The 12,637-nt window shown below is 36.8% G+C and overlaps 1 protein-coding gene across 1 annotated transcript; it reads left to right on the top strand.

Moving 5' to 3' along the window:
• The first annotated feature begins 5,129 nt into the window (after positions 1-5,129).
• Positions 5,130-12,544, top strand: LOC129445251 (adhesion G protein-coupled receptor E3-like). The gene is made up of 10 exons (XM_073860160.1): positions 5,130-5,310; positions 5,499-5,636; positions 7,830-8,011; positions 8,344-8,502; positions 9,659-9,865; positions 9,943-10,175; positions 10,300-10,366; positions 10,450-10,541; positions 10,807-10,969; positions 11,209-12,544. The coding sequence occupies exons 1-10, from the start codon at positions 5,172-5,174 to the stop codon at positions 11,251-11,253; spliced, it is 1,425 nt and encodes a 474-aa protein (XP_073716261.1). The 5' UTR covers positions 5,130-5,171; the 3' UTR covers positions 11,254-12,544.
• Positions 12,545-12,637: the final 93 nt, after the last annotated feature.

Below are 12,637 nucleotides of genomic sequence, written 5' to 3'. Positions count from 1 at the left end.
ATATTTTCTTTATCATCTGTTAAAGTGTTTTTATTGTTGTTTATATGTCTATGTGGTGTTTATAATATGCTTTAAGACATATCATGTGCAAATGCATCATTCAACAACTTTGTTGAGTTTTTTCTCCATAACATTTTTTTTAGTTTTTAGACTGTTTTCCAAACATTCCTACTATTTAAAATTGCCTTGGTTTGCTACATCACATCATCACAGTTAAACAAGTGGATCAGTAGTTTGAGCTTTAGATAATATGTATGGGTGTTGCTGCAGCTGCTTCAGTTCTGTGAGGCTCACACGTGCAGTATGAATGCTTTAGCCTGTTAAAATCAGCGCTAAACGATTAGTGATACAAATGCACAGTATGCATTGTCTGAAACTGTCGAATGTTTCATCTATTTACACAAATATCTATGGACTGAGGTGGTGCTAAAAAGTGAATTTTTAAAATATATTATCTGAGCTGTGCGATTTAGTAGAGGCAGGAGCTAATTTGCATATTCAAAGATCCACATATACTAAATTAGGCAGTAATGTTGTTACATTCAAGCTGTTTTAAAGCATAAAGAAATTACCGTCACAGAAAAACTTTTACATATGCTATTATGATGTTCAAATATGAGTTTTAACTATAGGGTAACTTTAAGAATAAAGTGATGTAGAGACAATTAAGTCTCGAGTCTTAAAGGGGTCATAGCGTGAAAATCAGACTTTTTCCATGTTTAAGTGTAATAATCGAGTCCCCAGTGCTTCTATCAACCTAGAAAATGTTATAAAGATCAACCCATAGCTTAATTTGAGTAAGCCAATTTTTACAAGCACGTGAAAATGAGGTTGTTCAGATTTCGCCTGTTTTGTGAGGTAGGCAGCAAGGCGAATTGCATTAAAGGGGTCATTGTGTGAAAATGTGACTTTTTCCATGTTTAAGTGCTATTATTGGGTGCCCAGTGCTTATATTAACCTAGAAAATGTGATAAAGATCAACCCAGTAACTTAATTTGAGTAAGCCATTTTATACAAGCATGTGAAAAATTAGGTTGTTCAGATTTCGCCTGTTTTCTGAGGTAGGTAGCAAGGCAAATTATAATAATACCGCCCCATTTATCTGCACTATCCAACCACAGCACTGCCATTTAGTGCAGAGAGAAAGATGGAGAAAAGAAGAACTTGACAGCACAATTGAGTTTCAATTACAACAAACCACCATCATTGTGATCAGTGTTTGCATTTCATCGGCTCATTTGCATTTAAAGGACACACCCAAAAACGGCACACTTTTGCTCAGGCCTACAAATTTGCGATTTTAACATGGTGTAGTTAATTATCTCTGGGGTATTTGAGCTAAAACTTCATATACACACTCTGGGGACACCAAAGATTTATTTTTACATCTTAAAAATATCTCATAATATGACCCCTTAAACCTTCAAGTCTCAAGCAAGTCCATGTCATTTTTTGTGAGTGAAGTCAAACAAGTCAAGTCGTAGCTTGGGTCAAGCACGTTACTGGCAAACTTAAAAAGTTAAATCTATAGTATTTATGGGAGTTTTATTTTGATATCTCATGTGTATGTCCCTCTTTAAGTCAATCCTTATTGGGCCATATTGGGTTTTTCTGAAGCCATTCTGTTGTGGACTTGCTGTGGAATAGTGGCTTGGGTCGTTGTCACCCACCTTCTACACAGTTTCAGCTGAAGTACAGACATTCTCACATTATCCAAAAGAATTGTCTGATATACTTGGGAATTCATCTTCCCCTCAATGATTGCAAGCTGGCCAGGCCCTAATGCAGCAAAGCAGGCCCAAATCATGATGTTTTCTCCACCATACTTTGAAGCAGCGTTGTGTGTTTTTTTCAAATAGCTCAATCTTAGTTTCATCAGCCCACAAAACACTTTGCAAATGCAAATCTGAATTGTCAATGTACTCTTTTGCAAAGTTGAGGCATGTTTTTTTTTCTTCGTGGTGTCCTACCTTGGATACCCTGTTTGTTCAGTGTTTTACGTATTATAGACTCATGAACAGAGTTGTTAGCATTTCAGTCCAACTAAAACAACCACTGATCACAATAATGGTGCCTTTAAATGAAACAGCCAACATCTAAACCTAAGTTAAGAAAATGACTGTACAAGTAAGATGTAAAATGCAATTTTAGGTTTCAAACAGAGATGGTGATAGAGAGGATAAAGTCATAAATTGTAGCTTTTAACTTTCTCCGTGTTACTTTTTTAACACTCTGGAGAGTTGACCTATATAAACACTGAGCAATGTTAATTTAACTCCAAGGATTTTGCAGTAACACATCCATAATATACAACACTGTGTATATATGAATGTTTACCTGATTGTATCATTATTATGAACAGAATGAAAATTATCTTGTTAAATCCTGTTAGTAATTAAAATTTAAGAAACATTTCTTTCAAAGTTAATAAAATAATTTATTTATTAATAATTGTTTTTATTTCTATCTTCTGACAGATGTTTTGAGAGGACAGCTAACTATCATCTGTGTTATGCTGTGTAAGTGTTCAACAGAGTAAACACATCAATCAACACAGTACACTTCAGCCTTAAACTGTATCTCTATATGAACATATTCAAGAGTTAAATATGCTTTACATGTATGACGTGTTGCAGTAATTTTTTATGACGTGTTGCAAAAATTTTGCTGTATTTAGTTCAACATGATCTCACAAAGTTCCATGGTACATAATATTTTGGTAATTTTTCCATGCCACTGTCATGGATCTCCGCATTTTTCCAGTGCCGTATCACGGACTTTCTTTTCCGTGTCATTGTCACGGATTGGTTACTCAACTGCTTTTTCCTATTTTCAAACCATTGTCGCTTCAGTTTAGAGTTAGATTTGGTGTTTGCTTTAGGATGTCACTTTAAGTATTGGTTTATACAATTTTTTCTGATTTATTCTTTTATATTTTCTCAAATTTAAACCATTGTTACGTGGCGTTAGGGTTAGAGTTGGGTTTGGGTAAGGATGTCATTTTACATAAATCCAACCCTGAACCGACACGACAATAGTAAGAAAATAGGCTATGTAACCAATCCATGACAATGACACAGAAAAGAAAGTCTGTCGTACGGGCCCAGAAAAATGCGGAGATCCGTGCCAATGCCACGAAAAAATGAGCAAAATAATCTGACTATACCATAGAAATTCGTGAGATCAGGTTGATTTAGTTTTGTGTCTTTCCATTTTCCAACTTTTTTTGTATTTGTTTTTTTATCTTTCTCATCTTCAGGTTTTAAAACTGGTTTTACTTCTGAACAAATAGCATCAGTTAGTCCAGTAAATGACTGTGAGCTTTATAAAGACGCTTACATCTGTACTGGTGCTCAGTACCAGCTGTACTGCAACACAAGTGTACATAACTTCTGGTACTCAGGATATCTCAACCAGATCACACACAGATGCAGTGGTTATGACTGTGACTGTACTGGTAATATGAGCACATGTACATGTACCAGTAGCACTTCATCCTGTTTCTGCAGTAATGGTGACAACAGCATCACTCTCAGTCCATCAGTTAGTCCTCGCTATGACTGTGAGCTCTATAGCAACAACACTTACATCTGTACTGGTGTTCACTACCGCATGTACTGTGATATAAATGACCATGAACTTCATTACACAATAGACCACCATCACTGCTTGAAGAATAACTGTAACTGTTATGGTGATAAGTACAACTGTAGATGTTGCGTTGCCACTTCCTCTTTCTGCTCTTGTGAGAATTACAACAACAACATCAATAACATTGCTATTGTCAGTCCAGTAAATGACTGTGAGCTTTATAATAACACCTACAACTGCACTGGTGTGCACTACAGCATGTACAGTGATATAAGTCAGCACAATTTTCATTTCGAAATCGATCATCATTACCGATTTAATAATGACTGTACCTGTTTTGTTCAAATCACCTGTAACTGCTATCAAAGTAGAAACTTCACCTGCTTCTGCACTGATTCTGCCAATACAACTACAAACACAACATATCCTGTCAGTACAACTACAAACACAAAATGTCTTGTCAATACAACACCAATATCTTCTGTCAGTACAACTACAACACCAACATCTCCTGTCAGTACAACTACAAACACAACGTCACATGTCAATACAACTACTACACCAACATCTCCTGTCAGTACAACTACAAACACAACGTCTCCTGTCAATACAACTACAAGCGCAACATCTCTTGTCAACAAAACTACAACACCAACACCTCATGTCAAAACAACTACAACACCAACATCTAGTCCCACAACTTCAGGTGAGTATGCTATTAATCTTAAATGTGGCTTTGAATCAAGACTTTTAATGAATTGCTATATAAATGATAAAGTCACTCACACTCTTTCAGCTCTGAATCTTACACTGCTGAAGAAATGCACGGTAAGTTCAGATGAGTTTTTGAAAGCAGCTAACAATAACACTGTAAATACTGGTGCATATAGTGCATTTTTATTGTGCACTTGATATTGTAATTATTTTGTGTGTCAGATGTTGCATGTAAATATTGTGAATAAATAAAATGCTGTTCTGTTCATCAGTCAAACATTAAAGGTGCCATTTTTTCTGTGTTTTCAAAGCTTTGGTTGTGTTTACGTGGCATAATATAACATGTGTTCATGTAATTTTTTTTAAACAATTTAATTATCTCTATACAGTTGTTTCACTGTCCTACAAACAGGATAAAGTCTTCCTTGTTGTACGAAGTAACTCCTTCAGAATTACGTAATGAGTTCTGATTGTTTAGCTGGTCCATTGTGTTGTGATTCAACAGCCGTTCTCTGTAGTCATTAAAAAGTGAATTCTGTTGAAGAAAATATATCGCTTGGCATTGAACTTTTGAACTAAAGTCTAAAAAATGTGATCAAGAAAAATGGCACCTTTAACAATGTTTGAATAAATCAAAGTTTTATTTGTGAAACTCTATTTCTATTTTATTTTCAGGGCACAGAATGTTTAACAACTCTATTTGATCTGATCGAGAACACTACAGTACAAGAGCTGCCTTTGAATGTAAGTTTGAGTAAAAAATGTTTTAAATAATCAAATATTTGTCAATTATTTATAGTATGTAACTTATTCAATAGAATGTCACAGATCTTTTTGATGTGGTGTTTAATGCTTCGGAGAAGAAGATGAACTTATCAATGGATGACCCAACGCAATTAGTGCAAGCAGGGAACCAGGTCTTAAAATCCAGTGAGAAGCTCGTCTCCATGTTGGTGAAGGAAACAAACACCAGTGAGAGAGTCAGTTTTATTCGTGAAACTGTAGGTAAGAAAGAAACAAATAACACTAAAACAATATTCTGAAGAGGTCATGTGCTCATAAAAATGTGAGAAATAACCTTTGATGTTTTATATGAGCCTACAGCTGTAAAATGCAACGAAAAACATTTTTTTTTTTAAATAAATAAATGAACTATTAACTAACTGATATCACTGTCATTTTGAATAAATCAGAGGCACAAGTCTTCATGGTTGGACCACAGGTCACCTTAAAAAAAAACTCTAACCTCACCTTAGATAAAATCCCTCAGCTCAACACAACAAATGCGTCAATAGACATTGATCTCATTGGAAATGCCTTGAACAACAATGGTATGTAAAGATTTTTAAAGAACTTAAACACAGCTTGAATTATTGATGTTGTCAGAACCAAGCCAACATTTCTTGGTGGGCCAATGCAGGCACCATATGGGCTTGAAGTATGGGCCCTATTGTAGAAGATCTACCTGTTGTTAATCTTTTTCAATATTATTCCGGGAATCAGTTGGTTGACACGCTAAACTTTTATTACCATTAAGAAGAGCACAAGCGTTGTCATTGCTTTGAAGTGTAATCCATTTATTCCAGAACATTAAAACAGCATGACAAACACACTTCTACGCTAGAATGCTTGATTTTTTTCCCAAACCAGTTCAGATAGGAGTTTTACTTAAACATGAGCTCAGGGGCAGAAAGAAATTTGATTGGTTCACAAAAATGACCAATGAAAGTCCTCAACCGGAGCCTTCAAGGCAGCTTCTGCAGTGAAGCAGTTCGAGCTCACCGTTGGTCAGGTGAGTATCGCAGATGTTTAGATAGGAATGTGACTGGTTTGAAATTCAGCTCGAAATGTTTCGAGCATTTAAGTTACGTGTTACCACGTTTTCACGTGTCAGTGGCACGACTTTCTTATTTTTTTCCTTTTTTCAAACCATTGTCGTTTGGGATTGGGGTTAGATTTTTGGGTTTTTTAGTTGTTAAACTGTTTAAACTGCGCGAGGATTAAGTTGGGTTAGAATGGCAGTGGTTTTTACATTTATTTGTCAGAAATTTAAACTGCTTTCACTTGATGTTGGGGTTAGAGTTGGGTTTGGATGTAATTTTACGTAACAGAAAGTTTTTCTTACCCCAATCCCAAAGGACAATGGTAAGAAAATAGGAAAAACAATTGAGTAAACATTACGTGAAACTGGCACGAAAACGAAAGTCTTGCCAAGGACACATGAAAACGTGGTAACACGTAACTTAAACGCTCGAAACATTTCGAGCTGAATTCAAAACAGTCACATTCCTATCTAACCATCTGCGCTACTCACCTGACCAACAGTGAGCTCGAACTGCTTCACTGCAGAAGCTGCCTTGAAGGCTCCGGTTGAGGACTTTCATTGGTCATTTTTGTGAACCAATCAAATTTCTTTCTGCCCCTGAGCTCATGTTTAAGTAAAACTCCTATCTGAACTGGTTTGGGAAAAAAAATCACGCCGGTAGAATGGTCAAAAACCCTTTTCCCTTCCGGGTTAACACCTTGACCTCAACAATATGTTTCCTGGCTATATATCTGATGCATTCATAGATACACAGTGACACTCAGTGCAATAAAGGAGACATAGCATCTCAATAGCAGCAGTAAATTTGGCTGCTACAGGCCCTAGGTGGGTTTGTCCGCGAGTTCCCTGCTGGTCCGGTATGATTTGGCCGACATGAACCTTCTATGTAGAAAATGAAGCCATTGTGGACTAAATCAAAGCAACACAGCAAAATCCCCGGTGTTAAAGGGGACATATTATGAGATTTTTTAAGATGTAAACTAAATCTTAATCGAGGTCTGATAAAAAGTGTGCCGTTTTGGGTGTGTCATTTAAAATGCAAATGAGCGGATGAAGTGCAAACACTGATTGTTGTGGTATCTCATTAACTTCATCACTTTTTTAACCCAACCACATCCATACTTGGCTTTGGATTAGTCAACATTGGCTTCAGTTTCTACATAAGGTTCATGTGGGCTAAGTCACATGGGGCCAGCATGGAACCCATGGACAATCCCACTAAGGGCCCATACTTCAAGCCCACATAGTGCCTACATTGGCCCCACCATGAAATGTTGGGTGTGAAAGCAGATGTATACATTTCATTTCATTTATGAAAATAGAAGTGAATAGAAATCATACTGATGCAAATTATTCATAACAAATGTATTAAATATACTGTCAAGCAATAATACCCATTGTACTAAAGTACCTGTTTCATAAAAGCTGTTTCAGATCCATTATTATTAGCATAATAAAAATCCTTTTTACAAATACACTAAAATGTAAATAAAAGTATGTTAAGGTAAGTTGCTGAGTTCCATTTTCAGATCCATTCTCATTTATCTTACAATCAAATGTAAACAATCAAATATGCTTTGCATTTTCGTGCTAAAAGCAAAATGAGTGAAATTTTGAAATATTTGTAGCTGGGTAATCCACGGATTTCAAGTTTGTTTTGATTGTTTCAAGTCTCTTTGCATTAAAATCTCTGTAACAGGATCAGCTGCTGTGGCTTTTATGAGCTACAACACAATGGAGAACCTACTGAAACCAGACTTCTTCAACAAACCAAATAACACAGTTAAAACCATGATGTCCACTATCATCTCAGCTACTCTTCCTAAAACCAACAACACAACTCTCACCAAACCTGTCAACTTCACCCTCAAACACATCAGAGTGAGTTACTCTCATTGACTTCTACTTGCTTGAAATGTAAGAGAAATTTCAAACATCCCAAGTTACTCTGGGCTGAATGTGACATTATCTGCATTTAAAATGTTTGTCTTAAATAAACCAGTGCAGCAGACATCCTAACTGCTATTTACAAAGATAAAAATGAGGCGTTGTCTTTTCTTGAAACTTCATCCGCCAGTGTTTTTGCTCATATTTAGTGATATCTTTGTTTTGTCAACTGCTGTGTAGTCAGTTTTTATCATTAACATTTTTTTACAAAGCCCTCTTGTGTCATTGGAGTCATGGCTGACATGCATGTTCTTTTACTGTAAAAGGAGTTAAACAAGAGTGGTAATCTTTCCTGTGTGTACTGGAACATCAGAGAGTGGATTGTAGATGGTTGTTCTGTTGTAAAGACCAACAGCAGCTTCATTGTGTGTTCATGTCATCATCTGTCAACATTCGCTCTCATCATGCAAACCAGACCATCAGAGGTAAGATAACCTGACACAGATGCAGAGGCGGACAATCCATGTGCCATGAGTAAAAGTCCTCTCCAGTATTTTGTTCCAATCAGGAGGTGAGCTCCTGGCTTGTTGGTGTTTAAGCCCTCAACGAAACCTTCAAGGCAGTGCTGCCTGGAAGGCACTCCATGTGCCCCGAGCGTTTCAGCCAATCACAGCACTGGTGCTAGATATCGAGCCTTCCGCCAGCTTCTGGCAGTTTGAGCTCACCGTTGGTCAGAGGAGTAGCGCAGATATGGTAAGATAGGAATGTGACTGAATGTGAATTTAGCTCTAAATGTTTCAAGCGTTTAAATGACGTGTTTCCACGTGTCTGTGGCATGACTTTCTTTTTCGTGCCAGTTTCACGTATTGGTTATTCAACTGTTTTTCCTATTTTCTTACCATTGTTGCTGTTTTTTTAAAAACAGTTTAAAATTCTGGCATATAAACCGATGCATAAAATGACATCCACATTTATGCCACACCCAACTCGTGCGATAACAGCCAAAAAAAAAAAAATGAGAGGAAAACCACAAATCTAACCCCAATCCTTAGCGACAATGGTTTGAAAAATGAGAAACAATTGCTTAACCAATACGAGAATCTGGCACAAAAAGAAAGTCACGCCACACACACGTGAATACGCGAAAACACGTCACTTAAACGCTCAAAAAATTTCGAGCTGAATTTTAAAACAGTCACATTCCTATCTTACCATATCTGCGCTACTCACCTGACCAATGGTGAGCTCGAACTGCCAGAAGCTGGCGGAAGGCTCGATATCTAGCACCAGTGCTGTGATTGGCTGAAACGCTCAGGCACGTGGAGTGCCTTCCAGGCAGCGCTGCCTTGAAGGCTTCGTTGAGGGCTTAAAACACCAACGAGTCAGGAGGTCACCTCCTGCTGAAAAACTGTGCTAATTAGCAAATCCACGTGATTGGAACAAAATACTGGAGATGACTTTTACTCATGGCACATGGATTGTCCGCCTCTGCACAGATGTGACTTAAATAAAGTATGAGAACATTTAGGGTAGAGTAAAAAACTATTAAGAGTAACAAGCACTCCATGCACTGCTATAACTTAAATGCAGATAAGACAGCAGCAGATTTAACACAGGTTGTATTGTGATTTATTTTCTCAGGAAGGTCCTCTTCTGGAGTCGATGAATGTGGTGTTTGTGATCGTGGGTCTGGTGTTTACTAGTTTGGCTCTGTTGACTTTTGCTTTCTGTCGATGGAAACCTGGAGTGAACAATGTAGCTCGAATCAACCTCTGCATCAGTCTGCTGTCTGCTCATCTTCTGTTCTTACTCACACAACAATTCATCAAACTCATAAAACCTCACAAGGTAAGATGTTTAAACCGTTTTAATTACTGTATACTAACTAACTATACAGTACACTAACATACTAACTCTGTCTCTAGGAGTTGTGTGCTGTGATATCAGGAGCTCTTCACTTCTTCTTTCTCTCCTGCTTTGTGTGGATGTTCATTGAAGCTGTGCTGCTCTTCATCTGTGTGAAGAACCTATCACAGATCAGCTCCAGACAGAGGGCGTTGCTTAGCAGTGCATTCTTGATTGTGATTGGATATGTGATTGCTTTTGTTATAGTGGGCGTGTCTGTTGGACTGGTTCCTGAAGGTTATGGCAGTGAACAGTAAGTTTGAAGAGGATCGTTTCTGATGAATTGAGCATACACTATGCATCATGTTAATATTTCAATTGTGAACATCTAGAAATAGTATTTTTTTGAACTTCATTGATTGTTTACCTGTAAACAGATGTTGGATTAAACAGGAGAGAGGCTTCATCTGGAGTTTTCTGGGACCTGTTTGCTTCATTCTTGCAGTATGTTTTAGTTACAGATAAGTTGTAGTTTGAGACACTGGAAAATAAAGTGATTGTTTCTTTACTGTGTTTTGTTTTTGCAGATAAACACGATTCTCTTCATCAGTATCATCATCAGTCTAAACTCCACTCTCAAAAACCTTAAGGCTGAAGTTTCAGTGATGAAACAAACCAAGTAACAAATACCCTGATTTCAAAGTGATCATGTCATGAGGAATCAATTTTCTTGATTTTATCAGAAGTGCTTGATGTGCTTTCAAATAATGGAGTGTGACTTTCACTCAAAACATGTACCTCAGTTCTATGAGATTTATTAAAACTAACCTGCAAAAATTACTTATATGCTTATCTGAGTTGTTTATGAACATCAGGGCACAGCGATCAAACTGTTGCTTATTTTCTCATAGAACAGACGTAGATTTCTTTCTCTCTCTGTGCAGGATTATGGTTTTTAAAACTCTGGCCCAGTCTGTGATTCTTGGTTGTCCTTGGATTTTGGGTTTCTTCATTAATAACAATCAGATGATGGAGATTCTCTTCCTGATCCTGAACTCACAGCAAGGAACCTTCATCTTCATCATCCACTGTTTTCTTAATGATCAGGTGAAATCTCATTCTTAACTGTCTCACTGTCATTTGTCCCATTTGCACCTTTTTTACTTACACTTGCACAAGTTAATCTTACATTTGTGAGATAAAAATGTCACTTTTGCTGATGCATTAATCTACCTCTCATCTGAATGTACAAATTACATCAATCTAACTAATCATTTGCGAGTCATACTTTGTTTCATCAAACATCTTATCTGTCTCATAAATAAACAAGCTCATCTCTTCTTCAGGTCAGACAGCAGTATGTGAAGTGGATGAGAGCTGTCTTTCCCTGACTCGAACCAAAAACCTTCAAAGATGTCCTCTCTCAAAAAACTGATGTCCACTGTTCATGTATAGTACATTTTAAGCCCATACGAGAGCTGTTATTATAAAGCTGATTTTATTCATTACAGTAAAATATAACTATAGCAAAATCAACTATAGATGTTACACCTCATAGTCTTTTTTTTTGTAAATCTTAGTAATGGATATGTTTGGTAATATTTTTAAAAAACATGGCGTTTCCTACCATTTTTATGCGGATGACTCGCAAATCTATTTACCCAGCCGGGTGTGTGATTTCACTCCTGTACACTTTGGTTCCCTGCAGCAATATGTAAAACCAGTAGTTACCAATTTAGGTATTAAAATCGATAGTGATTTTAAGCTGGATAAGCAGATAAATATGGTGGTTAAATCTAGTTTTTATCAGTTGAGGCTTTTAGCGAAAAAAAACTAAACCTGTTTTATCCTCTAAAATTTTTGAACAGGTGATTCATGCTTTTATTTCGACACGTTTGGACTACTGTAATGCACTTTACATTGGCGTAATTCAAACTTCTCTTTCAAGCCTTCAGTTACTCCAAAATGCAGCTGCTCGTTTGTTAACAAGATCCCATAAACAAGAACATATTACTCCCATTTTGGCTTCACTCCACTGGCTTCCTGTGTATTTTAGAATACAATTTAAGATTTTAATGTTTGTTTTTAAGTCATTGAATGGGTTGGCACCTCAGTATATTTCGGAGCTTCCTCATAGTTATACCCCGTCAAGGTCACTGAGGTCTGGGGATCAGTTTCGACTGATCGTGCCCAGGACTAGATTGAAGACCAGAGGTGATCGCTCTTTTACAGCAGTTGCTCCCAAATTGTGGAATGAGCTACCACCGCACATTAAAGCTGCCCCTACTCTCCACACTTTTAAAACTCGTTTAAAAACATATCTTTATTGCCTGGCATTCCCTGCACTATGAAAACCATTGTGGTCTTCGTTGTCGCTGTCATTGTTGGTGTTATTTTATTTATTTGGTGTTCTAGTTTTTTTTGTCATTTTACTTTTATTTGGTCTTCTTTTTTTTAGTTTTATTTCTTAATTGTAAAGCACTTTGGTAATCTTGCGGTTTGTTTAAACAGTGCTCTATAAATAAAGTTGGATTGGATGTTAAACAAATAGTGCTATTTTACAGCTGTCAGAACTTTACAGCTTTAATGTAGATATTATATTTTATTTTGTATACTGACAATTAAAGGTGCAATATGTAAGATTTTAGCATTAACCCTTAAATGCATACTTTAGGTCTTTAGTGACCCAGGGCATCATTCACAACCCTCCCCCTCGTTCATTTTTTTAAAGATAGACCTCCAACTTCTTAGTACTCCTCAATCTAGGGCTTATCA

This window comes from Misgurnus anguillicaudatus, chromosome 3, assembly GCF_027580225.2.
Source record: "Misgurnus anguillicaudatus chromosome 3, ASM2758022v2, whole genome shotgun sequence".
In the NCBI taxonomy this organism is placed as follows: Eukaryota; Metazoa; Chordata; class Actinopteri; order Cypriniformes; family Cobitidae; genus Misgurnus; species Misgurnus anguillicaudatus.
Note: the sequence above shows the minus strand (reverse complement) of the source record. Positions and strands in the feature narration are given on the sequence as shown.

Bases quoted from the DNA above. Each gene is read 5' to 3' on its own strand.
- LOC129445251 (XM_073860160.1), top strand. From the start codon at position 5,172: ATGAACTTATCAATGGATGACCCAACGCAATTAGTGCAAGCAGGGAAC. The intron at 5,311-5,498 runs GTAAGAAAGAAA...TGAATAAATCAG, and splicing joins TTTTATTCGTGAAACTGTAG to AGGCACAAGTCTTCATGGTT. The intron at 10,176-10,299 runs GTAAGTTTGAAG...ACCTGTAAACAG, and splicing joins GAAGGTTATGGCAGTGAACA to ATGTTGGATTAAACAGGAGA.